Genomic DNA, 23377 nt, shown 5'->3' on the forward strand with positions numbered 1-23377 from the left:
ACCTTTTTGTTGGCCATAAATTAGGACTGAACCCAATAATATTCATTTGCACTGATAAGGGGCTGGATTTCTGTTTGATTATTGATACATTTTAGGTGTTGTCTTTACTTTCCATGCCTTTTTGCACCCCCCTTTCTTCACGTGTTCAATACCCGTGTTCAATAACAACTGTCATCTTAAAAAGGAGGACGTGATATGAAAACAAATCCTCACTTTTGTGGCTTTTCTTCACGTATAATTGTAATGTAAATGTGGTTTAGGAAATTTCCATGATTACAATTTCATCATGAACATTTCCATGACTAACTAATTTAATTACACATTTTCTTCATGTAATGTAAAGGATTACAATTGCATAAATTTTCTAACTAAATTATGTAATCTCATTACATGTAATTAGCTACTCCCCAACACTGCCTACCATGCGTTTTTCTGGAATGTGGGAGGCAACAAGAGTAAGCAGAGAAACCCACACAGGCACAGGGAGAACATGCAAATTCTACACAGTAGGGTCAGAGCCCAGATTCGAACCATGATCTCTGAACTGTGAAGCGGATACGCTAACCAGTCGGTCACTGTGCCGCCTCATAACCAACCAACATGACCAAAGAGGCCAATAGAGAGAGATTCTCCTCCGAATGAGGAAGATGCAGTGTCGCACGTCGTGTTTTCCGGCATAAAATAAGTCAAGCCAACCGCCACAGCGATTGTTCATACTATGCATGACGGTAACACACCTCCAATGCGCTGTGAGACCCAACTTCAAAATAAAATACATGGACTGCAATGCTTTGTTAGGGTTTTATTTTGAAGTTGGCCATCGCTGTGCATTGGCATCGTGCTACCGTAATGCAAAGTATGAACACTTGCGGCGGCTAACTTGACTCCGACTCGAAGCTTGAACTGCTAAATTAAATAAATACTGTCCGTGCAGGGTAATTGTGAATGTGACCATCCTGTGCCTACCTTCGTCTTCATTTTTGTCTCTTTTCTCTTAGAACTTGCATTCACGATTCTCAGTAATCACCAGGAATAAAGTAGCCTTTTCATTGTTCCAACAAGTGTTGTCAATTAGCAAATTGGCAAGTTGACACACTTGCAACATCACTTCCGTGATTAACGGCCAATGCACGCGCCCATTCCATGGAAAATTCTGCCATAAAAGTGAAATACATCAATATAGAAGTGTATTTTTCAGCTTTTTCGGTGAGCTAAACTAATTAATTACATGTCGTTTACCACAGGTTATAGTTTCTGGACCATCCCCACAATTGGTGAAATCCATGAAATAGCGACCACATTTTAAAAAATAGATTAGTTATATTAATATATATGCTAATATATATATTAATATATATATTAATATATTAGCATATTTTAAAGCTGTATGAACCTTCCCAGACTCCTATTAACCTCTACCATACTCCTATACTCTTAAACATATTTTAAACTCTTAAAAATATAGTAATGCACAGCAGTACTGCACACTATGTACAATTTGTTTCCTTGTGATAGGTGTTTTAATGATTTAGTTTTTTTATGTATTTTATTTATTTTTTATTTTTTTACAGTTTTAATGTTTTAGGCTAGGTCATGATTATTTTACCACACACACACAAAATAAAAAATTAAAAAATACAGCACACACTCAAAATCCCGCAATATGGTGAATTATAAGCATTATGAATATGAAAAAAAAGACTGAAATGCACTGAATAGGTGATAGGCGATGTAGAGAGGGAACAATGTACTGAAAATCAAGCCATACATGTTAACTTGGCCAGTGTCCCTTATAGGATAATTTTAGTATGTGTGACTTTTCTATTTACCACTACATCCAGTCTAGTTTCTTCTTTTCCTTTCGGCTTGTCCCTTTAGGGGTCGCCACAGCGCGTCATCCTTTTCCATGTAAGCCTATCTCCTGCATCCTCCTCTCGAACACCAACTGCCCTCATGTCTTCCCTCACGACTTCCATCAACCTTCTCTTTGGTCTTCCTCTAGCTCTCTTGCCTGGCAGCTCCATCCTCATCATCCTTCTACCAATATACTCACTATTTCTCCTCTGGATGTGTCCAAACCATCGAAGTCTGCTCTCTCTAACTTTGTATCCAAAACACCGAACCTTGGCAGTCGCTCTGATGAGCTAATTTCTAATTTTATCCAGCTTGGTCAATCCGAGATCGAACCTCAACATCTTCATTTCCGCCACCTCCCGCTCTGCTTCCTGTTGTCTCTTCAGTGGCACTGTCTGTAATCCGTACATCATGGCTAGCCTCACCACTGTTTTATAAACTTTGCCCTTCGTCCTAGCAGAGACTCTTCTGTCACATAAAATACCTGACACCTTCCTCCACCCGTTCCAACCTGCTTGGACCCGTTTCTTCACTTCCTGACCACACTCACCATTGCTCTGGACGGTTGACCCCAAGTATTTAAAGTCCTCCACCCTTGCTATCTCTTCTCCCTGTACCCTCACTCTTCCCCCACTACCGCTCTCATTCATGCACATATATTCTGTCTTACTTCGGGTAATCTCATTTTCCTCATTCATCAACTCCTCGAAGTATTCTTTCCATCTAGTTAGCACACTGCTGGCACCAGCCCACAAAATTCCATCTCTATTCTTAAAAACCCAAACCTGCTACACATCCTTCCCATCTCTATCCCTCTGTCTGGCCAGCCTGGATAGGTCCTTTTCTACTTTAGTGTCCAACCTGCCATACATGTCATCATATGACTCTTGTTTGGCCTTTGCCACCTCTACCTTTGCCCTGTGTTGCATCTCAATGTGTTCCTTTCGCCTCTCCTCGGTTCTCTCAGTGTCCCACTTCTTCTTAGCTAACCTTTTTCCGTGTATGATTTCCTGTTCTGTGAGGTCCACCACCAAGTATCCTTCTCTCCTTTCCTGCCAGAAGATACACCAAGTACTCTCCTGCCTGCCTCTCTGATCACCTTAGCTGCACTAGTCCAGTCTTCTGGAAACTCGTCCTGTCCACCGAGAGGCTGTCTCACCTCTTCCCGAAAAGCTGCACAACACTTGTCCTGTCTCAGCTTCCACCACATGGTTCTCTGCTATGGCTTTGTCGTCCTAATTTTCCTCCCCACCACCAGAGTCATTTTACACACCACCATCCTATGCTGTCTAGCCACATTCCCCCCTACCACTACCTTACAGTCGGTAACCTCCTTCAGATTACATCGTCTGCACAAGATGTAATCCACCTGCGTGATTCTACCTCCGCTCTTGTAGGTCACCCTATGTTCGTGCCTCTTCTGGAAAAAAGTGTTCACTACAGCCATTTGCATCCTTTTTGCAAAGTCTACCACCATCTGTCCCTCCAAGTTCCTTTCCTGGATGCCGTACTTACCCATCACTTCTTCATCACCCCTATTTCCTTCACCAACATGTCCATTACAATCTGCACCAATTACGACTCTCTCTCTGTCTGGGATGCTCACAACTACTTTGTCTAGCGCCTTCCAGAATTTCTCTTTCACCTCTAGGTCACATCCTACCTGTGGGGCATAGCCACTAATCACATTATACATAACATCCTCAATTTCAAGTTTCAGCCTCATCACTCAATCTGATACTCTTTTCACCTCCAAGACATTCTTAGCCAACTCTTCTTTTTAAATAACCCCGACTCCATTTCTCTTTCCATCTACACCGTGGTAAAATTATTTAAACCCTGCCCCAAACTTCTAGCCTTACTGCCTTTCCACCTGGTCTCCTGGACACACAATATATCAACCTTTCTCCTAATCATCATGTCACCCAACTCCCAAGATTTTCCTGTCATAGTCCCAACATTCGAAGATCCCACATTCAGTTCTAGGCTCTGTGCTTTCCTCTTCTCTTTCTGCCAAAGAACCCGCTTTCCTCCTCTTCTTCGACTTCGACCCACAGTAGCTGAATTTCCAACGGCGCCCTGCAGGTTAATGGCGCCGGTGGCGGATGTTGTTAACCCGGGCCACGACCGATCCGGTATGGAATTCTTTGGATGAACGCTCATATTTGTTTGGCAAAGTTTAAAGCCGAACGCCCTTCCTGACGCAACTCTCTGCATTTATCCGGGCTTGGGACCGGCCTACAGTTTGCACTGTAGTGTGCCCCCCATAGGGCTGCATTTATATAGTAATTTGTTTAATGTTGAATATCCTACAGTCATCGACGACACAACGATAAATATTTAAACACACAATATGAAATAAATAACATAACTTTAGCGTATTTAGGACAAGTTAGATGTGCTGAATTCAAATATCACATTGGTTTTGCTCAATCACGTCAACTTTTTGAACTATGGCCATGTTTTTGTTTCCATGTACAGGTATTTTCACTTTAGAGCAGGGGTGTCAAACTCATTTTTGTCTCAGGCCGCATTTTAGTTATGATTTCCATCAGAGGGCCATTAGAACAGTAAAACCATATCAATGTTTAATCACCAAATCATATTATTACCATTACACAACAAATTGAGGGATAACTAGTTTAGAAATCAGAAGACAAGGATAATAGATTGTTCAAGTTACTGTAGAAGAAGGGTTTGGTAACAGAAAAATGCAATATCTCAACATTATTGTTTATTATTATGACAATTTGGAATTTGGGTACAGATTTGAGCCAAAATCATGGACGTTGACAAGCATGATTCGCTTTCGCGGGCCACATACAATGATGTGGCAGGCCGCATCTGGCCCCCGGGCCTTGAGTTTGACACCAATGCTTTAGAGGTTCAAATAAACCGAGGGTCATTCCCTGAATTTTGAACTATTATGACTACTTTTCAATTTACAATGAGCAAAGTTTGTAACATTTGTTTAATAAACTGTTATCAATTTTGCATTGAAACCTGACTTGAACAAGAGAAATGGATGCCATTTTCAGATTCAGCGATACAAAATTGTCCTAAATCAAACAACTCACATTTTTTTTAATTTTGTAACCCAGTGTACTAAACACTCAGGAATGAAAATAATTAGGGACATAAGCAAATGAAATACAAAAAAAATTCCTTCCGAGGTTCTGAAAAAAGATACAGAGACTTTCTTACCGAGGGACACTTCACGGGCAAAGGCCATGCAGACCAGCAACAGCGGGAGACCAACAGATACGTATTTGATGACTCTGTCCAAAGGAAGCTCCAACTCCAGATGGTTGATCCGGTTTAACGAAGAACTGTCCTGCAACAGGGCATCAGATAGCATGGCCTTTGCCGCTTCCTTGGCAATGGACATTTTGAACACCTTCATGTGATACAAAACATGTAGTATATTAGTGTGTTGTCTGTCTATGTTCATTCATCAGTTTTTGAAACAAACCAGATACATTCCTAAAAATCTACTAAATCTTATTTGGGATTAAACTCATGCAGTTCAAGTCATATCGAAGAAAAAAAATACAGCACAGCACATGGCACTTTTAGGCCAAAACAACCACCTACCGTATGTCGTCCAGCTTACTCCAGTCGTGCTCATACAAAAAGTAGTTACAAAACAAGAGCTTTGGACAGTCCTGGCTTGTTATGTATTGGGGCGTGTTACAGTAAATGAGAGGTTGGATTTGGGCTGAACCAGAATCTGCCAGGTCCAAAGCTTAATTATAGAGAACATCTTGGAGCATACAGCCACCCAGATGGCTCTGACTCCAGCAGTCCTCCAGTATATTACACCAGGCTATGCAATTATATGTGTGTGAGTGTGCACGCTTCTCTGTCCTACATACACTGTGAAGCATGGTGGCTCTCTCTGTCTAACTTCAAACAAGTGAGTCAATGCCAGTGGTTTATTTAGGCTCTGTCATTTGTGAGACTATTTTGACATTTTGCAGGCTGAAATCTATTTCTAAAACTTGTTTCTGACATTTACAGTGCCTATTTAATATAAAAACTAACACTGTGCAAAATATCAATTTGATTGAATGGATATGATATACACAGAAGAACAAAGTGGTGTATGCTCTGAAAGCTGACAAGTGAAACAAAAATTGTCCTGACAAGAAAGTGACCCTATCGACAATCTTTACATTGTCAGAAATTAACTGCTATAGTTGCTGGTCAAAGCTAAGGAATTTCCTGTTTTAGATGGTATCTCTTAATACTGGAAAAATATTCTGTGAACAGATGAAACCAAAGCTGAATTGTTCGACAGGAACACACAATGCCATGTGTGGATGAAAAATACCACAGCACACCAACATCAAAACCTTATCCCAACTGTGAATCATGGTGGAGGGAGCATCATCATATGGGCATGCTTTGCTTCCTCGGGGCCTTGACAGCTCGCTATCATCAATGGAAACATGAATTCACAAGTTGATCAAGATAGCAGAAGAACTCGAGGCCATCTGTCCAACAGTTGAAGCTCAAAAGAGCATGTGTGTTGGAGCAGGACAATGAACCAAAACAGAAGCAAATTAACAACAGAATGGGTTCAGAAGAATAAAATGCACGTTCTGGAGTGGCCCAGTCAAAGTCCTGACCTGAATCTGATTGAGATGCTGTGCCATGACCTCCAGAGAGCTATTCACATCAGACATCTCAGAAATCATGCTGAACCACAACAGTTTTGGATAGAGGAATGGTCCAAAATTAATCCTGATCATTGTGTGTGTGTGTGTGTGTGTGTGTGTGTGTGTGTGTGTGTCTGTATGGATGAGTGGCAGGAAGGTATTGATTTTATCTTTGTGAAACACTTTGAGTTGCATGTCATTGTATGAAAAGTGCTTTCTAAATAAAGTTTGATTCGATTTTTTGTGATTAATGTTGCCCACCCGGCATCCATGGCACCCTGATCATTCTAGAAGGGGGTTCCCTCCATCTGTGGTCCTTTCTCATGGTAGCTTCCATTGTCCCAAATAGGTTTTCTTGGAGTTTTTCCTTGCCCTGATGCAGAGTTTAGAGCAGGGGATCTTGTCGTAAACTGTAAACTGTGGGTTTGTGAAGCCCTTTGAGAATCTTTTGTGATTAAGGGCTCTTTGAATAAACATGTTCAAATGCAGGCTGGTCATTTCATGAACCACGCTGGGCAACAACAAAAACAAACTTTTGTTGATGCACACCAACCGAGACATAAATAGGGAGACTCCACATCGAAAAAAAATGTTTAACTGAAGAAGCCTTTTTGGATAAAAGGTGAAGAGTCTTCAAGGTCAGATCACAAAGATGTTATGGGGTCTGTTAAAATTAATATTTGCATTGTTTATATGTTTTGTAATACATGCATGCAAATTCCAGCAAGTTGTCAACTATAGTTTAGCTAAAAATGAGTTTTTTTACTACGTGTATGGAGCACTCCCCGAACATACCCGAAGCTCAAGACACCGGGGTGTGGTTACTCTATCCAACACAAGGGCTACCGGAAGTGACGTTGCAATTGCCAAACACAGCATGCTACACACTATACACAATGGCGAGCAACGTGTTGGAATATGAGGAGGAGGGGGATTTCGACGAACAGGAGCACCCAACTGAACTTGGCATCATTAAACCGTTCGTTTGAACTGATCAGGAGGTCGGAACCTGACATTGACGACAACAAGCAGCCAAGTAGCAGCTGCACAAGAGAAGAAGAGAGTGGTACTGGCTCCATGTGACGGTATTTCAAAAGCATGTGTTTTTATACAGTAATGGCTAGAAATAATGGCACCCCAGGAGTGCCAATATTTTTTAGCATGACTATACGTACAGAAAGTATTTAGACCCCCTTAAATTTTTCACTCTTTGTTATATTGCAGCCATTTGATAAAATCATTTAAAAACAACACAGTACACACAGCACCCCATATTGACAGAAAAAATAGAATTGTTGAAATCTTTGCTGAAAAAAACTAAAATATCACATAGCCATAGGTATTCAGACCCTTTGCTTCGTATTTGGTAGAGGCACCCTTTTGGCTAATACAGCCATGAGTCTTTTTGGGAATTAGGTTTTTCACACTTGAATTTGGGGATCCTCTGCCATTCCTCCTTGCAGATCCTCTCCAGTTCTGTCAGGCTGGGTGGTGAATGTTGGTGGACAGCCATTTTCAGGTCCAGAGATGCTCAATTGGGTTTAAGTCAGGGCTCCGGCTGGGCCATTCAAGAGCAGTCAAGGAGTTGTTCTGAAGCCACTCCTTTGTTATTTTAGCTGTGTGCTTAGGGTAATTGTTTTGTTGGAAGGTGAACCTTCGGCCCATTCTGAGGTCCTGAGCACTCTGGAGAAAGTTTTCATCCAGGACATCCCTGTCCTTGGCCGCATTCATTTTTCCTTCGATTGCAACCAGACGTCCTGTCCCTGCAGCTGAAAAACACCCCCAAAGTATGATGCTGCCACCACCATGCTTCACTGTTGGGACTGTATTGGACAGGTGATGAGCAGTGCCTGGTTTTATTCACACAAAAAGTCAAAAAGTTCTATTTTGGTCTCATAAGACCAGAGAATCTTATTTCTCACCATCTTGGAGTCCTTCAGGTGTTTTTTTTTAGCGAACTCCATGCAGGCTTTCATGTGTCTTGCACTGAGGAGAGGCTTCCATCAGGCCACTCTGCCATAAAGCCCCAACTGGTGGAGGACTACAGTGATGGTTGACTTTCTAGAACTTTCTCCCATCTGCATCTCTGGAGCTCAACCACCTTGATCTTTGGGTTCTTCCTTACCTCTCTCACCAAGGCTCTTGTCACCTGATTACTCAGTTTGGCCGGACGGCCAGCTCTAGGAAGGGTTCTGATCGTCCCAAACGTCTTCCATTTAAGGATTATGGAGACCACTGTGCTCTTAGGAACCTTAAGTGCAGCAGAATCTTTTTTTTTTTGTAACCTTGGCCAGATCTGTGCCTTGCCACAATTCTGTCTATGAGCTCTTCAGGCAGTTCATTTGACCTCATTATTCTCATTTGCTCTGACATGCACTGTGAGCTGTATTGTCATACATAGACAGGTGTGTGGCTTTCCTTATCAAGTCCAATCAGGGTAATCAAACACAGCTGGGCTCCAATGAAGGTGTAGAATCATCTCAAGGAGGATCAGAATAAATGGAAAGCAACCGAGTTAAATATATGAGTGTCACAGCAAAGGCTCTGAATACTTATGGCTTTGTGATATTTCAGTTTTTATTTTTTAATAAATCTGCAAAAATTTTAACAATGAATTTTTTTTTCTGTCAATGTGGATGGATGGAATATGGCGTGGTGTGTGTACATTAATGAGGAAAAATTTTTACTTCCATCCCTCCATCCATCCATTTTCTGAGCCGCTTCTCCTCACTAGGGTTGCGGGCATGCTGGAGCCTATCCGAGCTATCATCGGGCAGGAGGCGGTGTACACCCTGAACTGGTTGCCAGCCAATCGCAGGGCACATACAAACAAGCAACCATTCGCACTCACATTCACACTTACGGGCAATTTAGAGTCTCCAATTCATGCATGTTTTGGGGATGTGGGAGGAAACCGGGGTGCCCGGAGAAAACCCACGCAGGCACGGGGAGAACATGCAAACGCCACACAGGCGGGGTCGGGGATTGAACCCCGCTCCTAAGAACTGTGAGGCTGAAGCTCTAATCAGTCTTCCACCGTGCTGCCAAAATATTAAATTAAATGATTTTCACCAAATGGCTGCAATATAACAAAGAGTGAAAAATTTAAGGGGGTTGAATACTTTCCGTACCTACTGTATGTTTCAGTGACACGGCACGCAAGCTTTTACAGTTTGCAGTATTCCTATTATATTGTGTGCCCCTCACTCGAGTAGTGTTATAACACGCCGCAAGAAAGTCTTTGCTGTGTCTGTTGGCTTGTCATATCGACAAAATTACAGAAGACAGTACTGAAAACTACAGCGTGGGTCTTTTTTCCCCTACTGATCAGCACATAGTAACGATAATAGAATCGTAGGTATATACAGGGAAATCCTCACCTCTTGTCTGCGCCGCTTCGCCGCGGGACCGTGCACCGTGGCGGCTGCGAGATTTAGTTCTGTTGCTGGCGGCTGAGGTCCCGATGGCCGTAGGAAAAATAGTTGGCACCGCAGCTGGTTTCGGCCTCTGCCTCTGTATCCTATGCTTTGTGCTAAGTCTTTGTCAAAACACGCCGGTTCGAAGTGATCAACACAGTGTGGAATGCTTGCTAGGCACCCATAGTCGACCACGCTTCTTCCCCTGTCGAGTGATTTTCCCTATCCACTGGTCACGTATTCCTTTTTCACTTGGAAAGCCAAAAAACACACAAAACAAAAAAAACTTGCCACTGCCTGAACCATTTGTCCAACCAAATGCCCCACAATAAACAATCGTGACATCGCTAAATAATATGACAACAAATATACAAGGACGAGAACAACAGCATGGAACAATCGCACACAACACAGAATAAACAGGCTGTTTGGCTCGTGTGAGGTCACAGCGCCGGATAGAGCCGAAGACTGAAGCAGAAGGCGCATTCTGAATCATATTTATCAATTTAACTTCTGTATAGCTGCGATATAATCACTTTGAAATGGCATGGCATGACTGAGACACATTACAGACACATACAACAATGTGTAATCCTGGTGATCAATGCAGTGTGTAAAGTTGTCTTAAAATCATAATTTATATGTTGAGGACCTTTCAACCATGCGTCTCAAGCATCTTGGAGTCGATACTCTTCTGACTGCTGAATTTCTTTTTTGCATGACCAAGTACTGTTTTGTCATTTTGTGTTGGCTACCATTCCAAATTAGTATTTCTTATGGGGGAATAATTCCTCGAGGTTTGGAGACATGAGTTGAAATTTATTCCCCATGCAGCAGACTTTTGACGTCAGCTACCTCACCTTATTTTGCTGCAGATGTTGATGTTCATAATGGGAAAATAATACATTCAATCAGTTTGAAATTGCATATGCTTCCAGTAGTTGTCTTCTTAGAAAATAAAATCCCAGGTTTGTGCAATAATCAATTGGTTGGAGACAACACGAAAACCAACATCTAAATTGTCAGACAATAATGTGGTGATATGTGACAAAGCATGTTGAGGTTTTGAAGGGGTCATGAAAGTTCCATACTTAGGAAAAAGCCTGTCTTTAAAACTGCATGCAGACGTTGAAATTCATCTTCCACATCAGTACCTTTACAGATTTTAATTATTAAAATTGGTCTATCGAAACACAGTAGATTATGACAAGTGTACAAATGAAATATAAATATTCCCCATTATCTATCACTTGCGCTGGAAGATCGAGTTAAAAAAAGAGAAATAGTGAAAATAATGTTAATGAGCAACATACTTCACAGTCACCACTCAGAACATTAAATATAACATGGGTTGTTTTTTAGACATCTTCACAATAGAAATTAGTGTAATCACATTTGTGGTTTAGTACAAAACAGAATGAAAATTGTTTCCCAGTTTCTTCAAAATCCTTCACACAAAATTGACTTCATGGCTGACTTTTCTTCCACAGGCTTTCTCAGTCCTTCATCTTCATCAGAATGGTTTTCTTCCTTTAAAAAGTCAGTAAATGATGATGGCTTAGCCAGTCAGATATGCCAAATTCCTTGTTGTTTGTGTTATTCCAAATTATGTTGAGATGAGTGTGAAAGGTTTGTGGGGAGTTGGCAACATTTGCCATGCTCCCCTTCATAACAGCATCATACATTATCACATAAAATAGCCAAGATGATCTTTATGGACCTACTGCAGTGTGCAGACAGCCATCATTGTCATGTTGTTGCTTGAGCTACGCTCTGAGCCCAACCAAAAAACAAAACAAAAAAACAACCGAAAGCAAAAAATATATATAATGCAAATCTTCAACCATCAAGACACTTGTCTACTACATTAGATTTGCTTATAAAGAACAGAAAGTAAAGCAAGTTCAAAGAGCATGCTTAAAAGGCTTTCAGCAACTCAAATATTGTGCTTATGTGGAAGAAAAATGCTCAGTGTTTTTTCGACCTGAGAACCTATGAGTTATAAAACAGGTATGAACAAATATTGTCCCCATATTTAGATATCACCTCCCACATCCCCTCACATTTTACTCACCCTTTCTCTTGAAAAGTTGAGTAATTACTATTGGTACCGTTTTTGTCAAGCAAAATAGTTGGACTACTTAATTGAGAAAACTTGGGACTGTATTTGTTTCTGTGCTCTCTAAACTCAGAGGAAATCTAAAATAGTCTAAAATATCAGGCTTTCTGAAGCATGAAGTTCTTACACATTTGAATATGTTGAGCATTTTATTCAGTAACTGTATTTTATAAAGCCCACTGCAGTTTAGTAAAACCAAACACACTTTTATCTTTGTCCTAATATCATTTTGTATAATTACGAGGGGCAGTCAAAACGTTTTGAGCCCAATTTAATTTCTACCAATGAATTATTTTTTTCTTTCATGAAGTTTTCACAGTTTGTAGTTGAAATACTTATTTGAAGTATAATTATTTATTTTTTAAAAATGTTTTGTTTAAGCCTGTTTTCTTTCTGTCAGCCATTTTGGAAATGAAGTCATTGCTGGATACCTGTCTGAAGCAGGGAATTGTTAATGAATTTCTTGCTTTTGGAAGGGGAATCACCACTAAACATGTTCAAAAGGTTGCAAAATCTATACAGTATTTGGCTTTTGTCATCAACGATGACACAAGATGGTGATGTCATCAATGGTGACTCTGCAATCTTCTCTAATCACTGCCTCGGCCCTAGCTCTCTTCCCAGGATCAACTGCTGAAGATGGTCTGCCGCTCTTTTGCATGTCACGTAGGTCACTCAACGAAGGCTCTTGTTCTATGCCTTTGATCCTGGACACCCACTTTTTGACTGTGCTGTAGCCTAATGAAGCTTTCCCATACACATTTTGCAACCTTTTGAAAACGTTTCGTGGTGGTTCCGCTTCCAAAGCAAGGAATTCAATTACAGCTCTGCTTCTGACGGACATCCAACAATGACCTCATTTTAAAAAAGCTCACAGGAAGAGGACAAGCTTAAACAAAATAAAAAAAATAAAAAAGAATAAAGTTGCAAACAAGTATTTAAATGACAAACTGCAAATTTCAGAAAAAATATCAATTATCCATCCATCCATTTTCTTCACCACTTATCCTCACTAGGGTCACGGGTGTGCTGGAGCCACCTATCTTCGGCGCGAGGCGGGGTACACCCTGAACTGGTCGTCAGCCAATCGCAGGGCACATATAAACAAACAACCATTCACACTCACATTCACACCTACGGGCAATTTAGAGTCTTCAATCAACCTACCATGCATGTTTTGGGGATGTGGGAGGAAACCGGAGTATCCGGAGAAAACCCACGCAGGCACGGGGAGAACATGCAAACTCCACAAAAGCGGGGCCGGGATTTGAACCCCGGTCCTCAGAACTGTGAGGCAGACGTGCTAACCAGTTGTTCACCATGCTGTTGAATATCAATTATTAGTAGGTTAAATTAAATTGACTCATTACTTTTTGACTACCCCTCATATCAGGGTGATTGTGTCATATTTTATTCTGTAGTTCTCAATAGAAGGAGCCCTGTTTGATTTTCATGCCCTCAAATGCATATTAAATATGGCAACAGTGCCATCCTGTATGTTGGAATTAGAAATTAGCCATGTTAATGGGCCAAGTGAGGTCAACGTATTGTTCAGTATGTCCCTCGTCTTTGACTACTCCAGTTCCTCTCTGTGCTCCATGCTCAGATTTCTTCTTTCTGCTCCTCCGCTGGGCATCGCCCCCCCCCTATTGTTTTCATTCTGTCCATCCTCCTCCTCTTCCTCATCCTCCATTCCTTCCTCTTCCTCCTCCTCCTCCTCCTCCTCCTCATCTTCATCCTCTTCCTCTGTGCCATCCATGGAGTCGTCGGCTCCCAGCATGGCTTGCTGCATGGCCAGAGTGGCAGAGTCCGATGACAGCGACTGGAGGCTGTCCAGGCTGAGCGGGTCTGTGAGTCAGCAAAAAGCAGAATTATCATCCATCCGTCCATTGCCTTTATTACGTATCCTGTTCAGGGTCGCAGGGAGGTGAAGCCTATCCTAGCTGACTTTGGGACTGGTTTGCCAGTCAGTCGCAGGTCACATATAAACAAACACACTCACATTCACTCCATTTATTATTATATTTTCAACTGACTCTCTTTGGTATAACATGTTCACTGTAAATTCCAAATTACCCTATTGTGGGTCTAATAAAGGTTATCTTATCCTTTCCCCAAGACGATTAGCTTCTTGCTCCTACGGTCAATAGTGGCACCTAGTGGTTAAAACTGGAATATACAGGGTTAAATTTCAATTTATTTTTCTGTCTGCAGTACAGTAAAGTCATACCATGGCCAGACTTTGAATTAAAGCCCATTTTTATTAGAGGAGTGTAAAGGAATAAATCGAATGATAAATCATTTCATTGTTATTTTCTCAAAGAATCATATTTTTCCTGTTATTTTACATTATTTTACAATTTTTCATACCGCTTATCCTCACTAAGGCAATTTTTTTAAAAAACAATAATGTAACAAATGGAACAGCTGATGTGATCACGGAACTGCAAACTCGTTGAGACTGAATTGATTTTAAATTGATTGAGCCTCTGGTGTCTGCAGACTGGTACAGCTTTCCATTTTGCCTCAAATGCTGCAATTAATTAAAAATGAACTCCACTCAACCAACAGAACAAATTATTGATAATTATGCCAACTCCTAATTTTTATTTTACCATTTTGACAAAAAGTTCCATTTCTAAAATTATTCTTTCTCAATGCAAGTATATCCAATTTTCTAAATGTATTGTTAATTTGAATTCTCTGTCTTTCAAAGTGTAAAATAATAATTTTAAAAAATCTCTTAGTTATCAGCCATGCGATTCAGAAATTAATAATGACTTGCTAAATTAAATTAATTTTACCTAACTGAAATCTAGCAAAGGTACGACTAATTTGGGGGTTTAAATGCATGTCTTCTGATCACAGATAACTTGCATGGGAAAATAGGAAGTGTGTGTACAGTTGAAACCAGATGTTTCCATACACTATAAAATAAGACACATATACTTTGTGTTAAATCCGATTTTAAATCAGATTTAACATTTCCTGTTTTAGGCCAATTAGGATTACCAGAATTATTTCTATTTGCTAATTACCAGAATAATGAGATGATTTATTTATTTATTTATTTTAGACAATTTTCATTGACTTTCTTCAAAGTCAAAAGTTTACATGTTTACAATGTGTTTAAACAATTTGGGAAAACTCAGATGATGATGCCATGCCTTTGGAAGCTTCTGATTGGTTTGTTGACAACATTTGAGTTAATTAGAGACACACCTGTGGATATATTTTAAGGTACAACGGAAACACACTGCTTCTTTGTGTAGCATCATAGGAAAGTCAAAAGAAATCAGCCAAGATATAAGGAAAAGAATTGTGGACTTGCACAACTCTGGTTCATCTTTGAGTGAAATTTTCAGATACCTGAAAGTGCCACATCCATCCGTTCAATCAATAATAATCAAGTATAAACACCATGGGAATGTCCAGCCATCATACCACTCAGAAAGGAGACGGATTCTGTATCCCAGAGATGAATGTGCTTTGGTCTGAAATGTGCATATCAACCCGAGAACAAAAGCAAAAGACGTAGTGAAGATTGTGGCTGAAGGTGGTAAGAGTGCGTCATTATCCATAGTTTTTTAGACATGTTCAGTGGTCGAAAGACACTAAAATTTAAGTGTTTGGCCATAATGGGCATCGTTACATTTGGAGGAAAAAGAGGGAAGCTTGCACTCCTGAGAACACTGGGGTGGCAGCATCATGTTGTGGGATTGTTTGGTTGCAGGAGGGACTGGTGCAACTTCACAAAATTGAAGGCATCATGAGCAAAGAACATTGTGTGGAAATACTGAAACAAAATGTCAAGCAATCAGCAAGGAACTTAAAGCTTGAGCGCGAATGAGTCTTCCAAATGGACTATGACCCGAAGCATACTGCCAAACTGATTCCAAAGTGGCTTAAGGATAACAAAGTCAATGTTTTGGAGTAGGGATGACAAAGCCCTGATCTGAATCCTATTGAAAATTTATGGGCAGACCTGAAAAGGCAAGTGCAAAGCAAGGTGACCTCCAAAGTTGGCTACGTTACACCTGTTCTGTCAGGATGAATGGGTCAAAATTCCTGCCAACTATTGTGAGAAGCTTGTGGAAGGATATCCAAAACACTTGGTCCAAGTCATACGGTTTAAAGGCAGTGGTACCGAACACTAATGAATTGGATGTAAACTTCTGAGTCATGAACAATGAACAAACAATGAACAAAAACAATCCTCTCATTATTCTGGCATTTAGCAAATACACAATATTTTGGTTAACCAAATTGACCAAAAACAGGGAAAATGTATCTGATTTTATAGCAGACAGTGAGAGAAAAGTGTATGTGCCTTTTTATATAATGTATGTAAACATCTGGTTTCAACTGTATGTTACTGTATGTTTACTTGATAGAATGTACTAGGTAATACCGTCTGAATTGTTTCCCATTTGAGATCTGTGCGTCTGCAAAACACCAGCCACGATGGAGTCGGGCCAGAAACGCTGTGTGGGACGATGCTGGGACTTCATCTTCTTTGCTTTAGGAGCTGGGTCAGGGTTACTGGCATCCAACATAGGCTGGAGGATACGCCGGCGAGCATTAATGAACCTGAAAGACAGACGAGGAAATGAAGTTCATGCAGCGGACATGCAGAATTGTTGGGGGCAGACTCTACCCTTGGATTGGTCAATCGGCAATCAGAGGGCACAAATAGAGAGGACACTTGACCAAGGCATATGCGCTAACAACTAGCCCAATGTTGCCTGAAATATATTAGATTATTAGTGCACTGTATGCAGTAGTTAAAATAACCAGGGGATGGCAGCATAGGGTAAGGCATGTGTCCACAACTGAACTGGACTATAACACAGTCTTACCAGTTATTCACTTGCAAAAGCGTCAAGCTTGTTTGTGCCGCAATCTGCCTTTTCTCATCTTCTGTTGGGTACGGGTGCTAACAGTAGAACAGAACACAGCGTTTGGCATCAGTCTCTGCATGTCACTTTGTTTTGCCACCCTCAAACAAAATGCTGCATATGCAATTTAGCTGATGTTTCTGCCTTACCATGAGATGCTGAAAGAGCCATGAGCGCATGATGTTGGTGGCTTGTTTGGGAAGGACCCCCCTTTTATTCCTTGACTTCTTGTCTTCGCTGTCCAATAGGGCTGACAGATCAACATTTAACTGTAGAGAACAGGCAGGGAAAATTAACAAAAGGTATTAAGCGAGTGGATGCGGGGCTTAGTTGATGTTACCACGGAAACAAAAGGAGACAAGCAGTTATCGTTTCTTCTGTGACAACGGTAGAATCGGCTCTTCAAGTGTCACCATGGTAACTGAATTTGAGTAATGATGCTTCTTTCTTCCCTCAACCTGTAAAGTGTCTTAGGGTCTCCTGTAAAGCGCTACATAAGTGCTATTTATTATTATGATTAAAATATAAAAATCACCATCCTTCACTGTGAGGAAATAGTCAGTAGGCGTTTAGGAGCTTTCATAAGGCTCAAAAGGTAAGAGGTTCAGGATCCATTGTTCAATGTAGAAGCTGGAATACTACAACTAAAGGATATTCTCCTTAGGTCATTTTTTAAAAAGTATTAATACTTGCACCATATCTGTGTTCATTGAGAAATACTTATTCCGATTTATGGGCAGTGTGAAAGTTGATTGCTCAAGTGGTATTAAAGTCTTCTTACGTTGGACATAAAGTTGCGTGCGTGGGGGGTAGGGAGCGACGGGGCGGGCATCCGAATCAGTTATACAACCCCCCAACACCCACCCAGTCGACGAATGATTTATGAGCGAAGAAACTCCTAACACCTAACACCCCCCGTCACCGTCGACGACTGGTTTCCAAAGTGTTGTTAGCCACTTGCATCTCGATACCTTTGGATGTCACTGTTTACATGTCAGTGAATTTGCATCTTTTCTTTACAGAAAACTATTGGGCATTAGGTGGGGTTATGCTGGTTTGTTGTGGATTCTGTGGGTCAACATCTCAATAAAAAAAAACAAAGATATCATTTCATTCCAGCCATCCATTTTCTACGACCTATTCTATTCAGGGTCATAGGTGAGCTGGAGCCTATCTTGGCTGGTTTTGGACAGAAGGTGGTTTACGTCCTGGACCGGTCTCCAGTATATCGCCAACAGACACACTCACATTCACACCTGAGTACATGTAGATTAAACACAGAAAGGCTCTTTCTCTTATTTATTTAATAACTACCTGTTCATTCTCATAAGGTGTCCATAGTACATAGCAATCTCTCTCTCTCTCTCTCTCTCTCATGTGCTGCCACATCCAATGCCACAGACAACAGTGATACTACATTAATTATTTTAGTAGTAGGAGTAAATAGTTAAAGAAAGTGCTGTTGATAGCATCCCTCAATTGGTAACAATATCTTAGTAATTGCTATTTGTGTAGCTGTCGTTATGTGCACTATTCTATTATCTCTCTTGATATACATATGTTACTAACCGTGTTACTTTCATATATCTCTTTCCGTTGTAGAAGGTGTTCCTGCTTCCAAAAGTGTAGTCAACACATATACCTGCGATAATTATTTTAATAGCAGAATACTAACAGTTATTTTTAATCATTTTTGTAGTAGCAATACTACAATTACTTGCACCATAGTTATGTTACTGCTAATCACCCTAGCATAGCATTGCATAGTCATTCATGAGAATTGTATTTTTCTTTTGTATGTCAGCAGGGGATTGAGGAAGTGTGTATCAGGGGATAAATGTGTTGACCAAAGAACCAACAGTTGTGCTGCTTTTACCTGTGAGTTCTGGATCTGAATGGTTCCCGGTGGCAGTGCCTGCGTTAACACTTGTCCTTGCGATGTCACCATGGCAACCGGCTGATACAGGGTCCCACCTGAGATGATAAATTACTGTCATGAGAATCCAGTAGTTTCAGCAGACTGACACAGCTGTGTCCCGCACCGCTGGTGGAGTCTCAGCACATAGCAGTATATGGGTCATTTTCATATCATTTGATCAATAACGGTAAAGACATGGCCCACTGAATTTCCTTTGGAAAATCAATTACTTTTATTGATAGGAGTATTTGAATTATTGGCAGTTTTTATCCACCAAAAAGTCAGCATTGTATCTATGAAAAAGAAATATGGCGGGCACGGTGGATGACTGGTTAGAGCGTCAGCCTCACAGTTCTGAGGACCGGGATTCAATCCCCGGCCCCGCCTGTGTGGAGTTTGCATGTTCTCCCCGTACCTGCGTGGGTTTTCTCCGGGCACTCCGGTTTCCTCCCACATCCCAAAAACATGTATGAATTGGAGACTCTAAATTGCCCGTAGGTGTGACTGTGAGTGCGAATGGTTGTTTGTTTCTATGTGCCTTGCGATTGGCTGGCAACCAGAAGACGCGAATTACATTTTTGGATATACAGCTTTTTTTGTCATTTAAGCTGTCTTTTCCACTAATGCCACTGAAGAGGGCCTCGTTATGTTGTTGCAATACACCAGAGGGATCTGAGAGCTGATATGCAAGGGTGAGGCAGTCATTTTGCATTCACACAATAGCAGACATCAAACTAACTGGTGCTAGTTCTGAAATATTTTCTCCGGGCACTCCGGTTTCCTCCCACATCCCAAAAACATGCATGGTAGGTTAATTGACAACTCTAAATTGCCTGTAGGTGTGAATGTGAGTGTGAATGGATGTATAAAGACAAGCATGTAATGGGTTTAATGAGCAGTTGGGATCATTTATGCACTTGTATCCGTAGAGTTTGAAGTTGTAATTGTGCACCACACACAATTTTTATGAAGCTGTTTATGTCTTTACCGTTATGCAGTTTTGTATTTACCATCACAAAAAGAAGTGTACTTCAACGGGCTACCACCATTTGCTCTCTCAATAAGGACTGCATTTACTATGAATCATCAACTACCTTTTGAAAATAGGACTTAAAGCGTGGCTGTTTAGCGTGGGAAACCAAGGTGGCTGAAAAAAAGTTAAATACCATTAGAATTTTTTAACAAGTTGTCTTTACTGTGATTGATCAAATTATATAAAGATTACTCATACAAAAGTAAATACAAGCATGAGAACCAAGAGGAATACCGGTAACTGTTTTATTTAATTTAACCTGAATTTAGGTTGTGAAAAAAAGAGTTATTTTGCCACTGGACTAATTAGCCTTGATCAAGACACTTACCACAGTCTCTTTGAGCTCTTCAATGTCTAGCGATCAAAAACTGACACATTGATTTATTTGAGGTTAAAAGAGATTTCCAGAGGGCAGGATTAACATTTCACTGTACACGCTTGACATTATAAGGGTCTCTCAGCCATGAACCCTGTGAAGGATAATTACCACTCTTACTAAGCCTCATGTACAGAAACCTACCATTGTGTGAACATGTGGTTGAACCTACAGTATAAGCTAATTATGTACAGCAACTAGTATTTATTTACAATGCATATCAAATTAACATTTTGCTGATCTATGTTTATCATCCAAAATCTGAAAAATAAACTTGGATGATCACTTAGAAATGTAATGATACTGTGTAAAAGTAACATTGGGAAGTTATAGCCGCATGAGATACATACATGATAAAGCCTTAAAATGGACAAAAGACAATTTAATATGATGATAGTGATATGGCAGCAAAAAAAATCCCTTAAGAAGTTTTATATCACTGACGATGAAGTATTACCGTATATATTGTATATATTATCTGCCGTGCAACACTAATCTAATTACTTTGTGGATGTGAAAATTCTTACCCGATACCACTTGAGAGTTTATGGTCGTCAGAGAAACATTGCCCTGTTGCAAACCCCCACTGGGTGCCATGATCCCTGGCGGGTTGACGGGGTTGGACACAGAGGTCATGGACGGAGAAGAGGACGTCTGATTCAGTTCCTGTGGATCATACAGAAACACAACACCACGAGGAAATAAAAATAACAAAATCTAGCAGTGGTCATAATCATAGTGATAGGAGATATGGTGAATCGAGGGAGAAAATATATGCAAAATCTAAAAACTGACCTGCTGCATGCTGAGATTAGTGTGCGTAGGAGAATAGGGTCCCCCCAGGTCGTTACGGAGAAGGTTGTCACTGTGCATTTTGGTTTTGAGGCAGGTGATGTATCGGTTGCAGAAATCCTTACAGAGTTCATTGACCTTCTCAAGCTCCAATAAGTGGATCCGCAACACTTGAATAGCTTTAACCATCTAAAGTTAACAAAGGCAAATGATCACAATCAAACTACAACTTTTGTAAACATCCACTTGTCACACTCCTGGATTGCATACCTCGGGGTTTTATATATTAGTGTATGTTATCAATCAATATTTCAAAACACAGAATTATATTACCGAGACTTTTTGTCACAGTTTAGCATTCACTTTTTTTGTCTTCAATCTTAGCCTGTCAAGATATGAAGATTAAGATACTGCTTTCACTTTATTTAACACAGAGAAGTCATAACACTTAACAAATGTAGGGGAAGCATTGAGGAATGATAATCAATTTGAGTTTTAAATAGCTAGTTTTTATGGGTTCAAATTTTATATCTTCGTGGCAACAATCAAAAAAAAAAATTGCAGCTCAATGAGAGCTAGCTCCAAAATAGTATTATAACTTAAATGAATATCACCAGTAGTAGTAATCTGTTTAGTATTCAAAAAAGCACAACATAGAAATGGAATTTCGATAAAGCAAGACAAGAGCCAGTGTTTATTTAAAATACCATGTCATTTTGGTAATGGACCTAAAAGTATCTAAATTATATTGTGAATATTGTTAATGTCCATTCACTAGTCATTGTGTCTTTGTCCAATCAACACTAAGAAAGTAATACAAACCATTTCAGGTTTAAAATATTTTCACAACAAAATGTTGAAAAATTGCACTGAGTCATCCATCTATCCATCCATTCTCAATAGCGATTATCCTGTTCAGGGTCGCGCGGTGCTGGAAACCTATCCGATCTGATTTCGGGCGAAAGGCAGATTACACCGTGAACTGGTCGCCAGTCAGCCACAGGGCACATACAGTATAGACATAGACAACCACTCGCACTCACATTCACACCGTCACTGAGTAGGAACTGAACCCACGCTGCCTGCACCGAAGTCAGGCGAATGCACCACAACACCATCAGTGACTGAGCCATCCAGCAATCCATCCATCCATCCATCTTCTACCGCTTATCCGAGGTCGGGTCGCGGGGGCAGTAGCTTTAGCAGGGACGCCCAGACTTCCCTTTCCCCAGCCACTTCATCCAGCTCTTCCACGGGGATCCCGAGGCGTTCCCAGGCCAGCCGAAGAATGTAGTCTCTCCAGCATGTCCTGGGTCGTCCCCGGGGTCTCCTCCCGGTGGGACGTGCCCAGAACACCTCACCAGGGAGGCTTCTGGGAGGCATCCGAATCAGATGCCCCAGCCACCTCATCTGGCTCCTCTCTATGTGCTCAACTCTGAGATCCTCCCGGATGACCGAGCTTCTCACCCTATCTCTAACGGAGAGCCCGGACACCCTGCGGAGGAAACTCATTTCGTATGACCTATGGTCACGAGCTGTGGGTCGTGACCGAAAGAACAAGATCCCGGATACAAGCGCCCATCCAGCAATCCATTTATTAAATCGCTTGTCCTCATTAGAGTCGTGTCACTGGATGGGTTCCCTGTCAATCGCAGGGCACACATAGACAAAAACAATAAAATATTCACACACACATCCACAACGATGAGCTTTTTTTTTTTCTTTTTTTTTTTCGTAAACCAAAGAAGTATCTTTTTGGAAAATAAGATGAGTCGCATACAGACGCATTAACCACTTTTTCATTTCAAAAAAATTTTCCGTTCTCAAGCAAATATTTTTTTTCATTTCTTCTCATCAGCAGTTGTCGAAGCATCAATGACATTAATATTCTTCACTTTGTCATACACTACAATGAACACCTTCAAAATTGCAACTTAAGGTCAACTTAATGGACAGAAAAGTGCTTGCCCAAGGGGGAGAAAAATCAGCTAATTAAACGCAGTGAGGTTAATAATGGGACCAGTAACTTTTGCTTCCATTGCAACCAGTCAGGCCTGATATGACATTACCACTGGGAGGAAAAATGAGTGGCCCCTGGGAGGGATCACTGCAGCCTTGTGCCTCATAAAACACACAGATGCAGGGTTAATTGACTGTTCAGCCCTCATCGGCCTGCTGTCCTATCATTAAGGCAAAATATCCTTCTTCGTTTCAAGGTAGATAAAAACCCAATTCAAAGACCTAATTCAAAATCAATTCAACCACAAAAGTATAATCATCATCCAATTCTGAAACTTGTGTTCACTGATA

At 40.8% G+C, this 23377-nt stretch overlaps 1 protein-coding gene across 1 annotated transcript in view; it reads right to left on the reverse strand.

The window, feature by feature from the left end:
• Positions 1-23377, reverse strand: part of LOC133416356 (uncharacterized) — a 230118-nt gene that overhangs the window by 12506 nt on the left and 194235 nt on the right. The window contains exons 6-14 of the mRNA XM_061703209.1: positions 21071-21256; positions 20803-20941; positions 18825-18922; positions 17098-17217; positions 16910-16986; positions 16462-16640; positions 13628-13898; positions 6486-6555; positions 5059-5251 (exon numbers count right to left, since the gene is read on the reverse strand). Of these exons, the coding sequence (XP_061559193.1) occupies positions 5059-5251; positions 6486-6555; positions 13628-13898; positions 16462-16640; positions 16910-16986; positions 17098-17217; positions 18825-18922; positions 20803-20941; positions 21071-21256 (1333 nt within the window). The remainder of the gene's footprint in view (positions 1-5058; positions 5252-6485; positions 6556-13627; positions 13899-16461; positions 16641-16909; positions 16987-17097; positions 17218-18824; positions 18923-20802; positions 20942-21070; positions 21257-23377) is intronic.

The sequence above is a fragment of the Phycodurus eques genome, chromosome 17, assembly GCF_024500275.1.
Source record: "Phycodurus eques isolate BA_2022a chromosome 17, UOR_Pequ_1.1, whole genome shotgun sequence".
Lineage (NCBI taxonomy): Eukaryota > Metazoa > Chordata > Actinopteri > Syngnathiformes > Syngnathidae > Phycodurus > Phycodurus eques.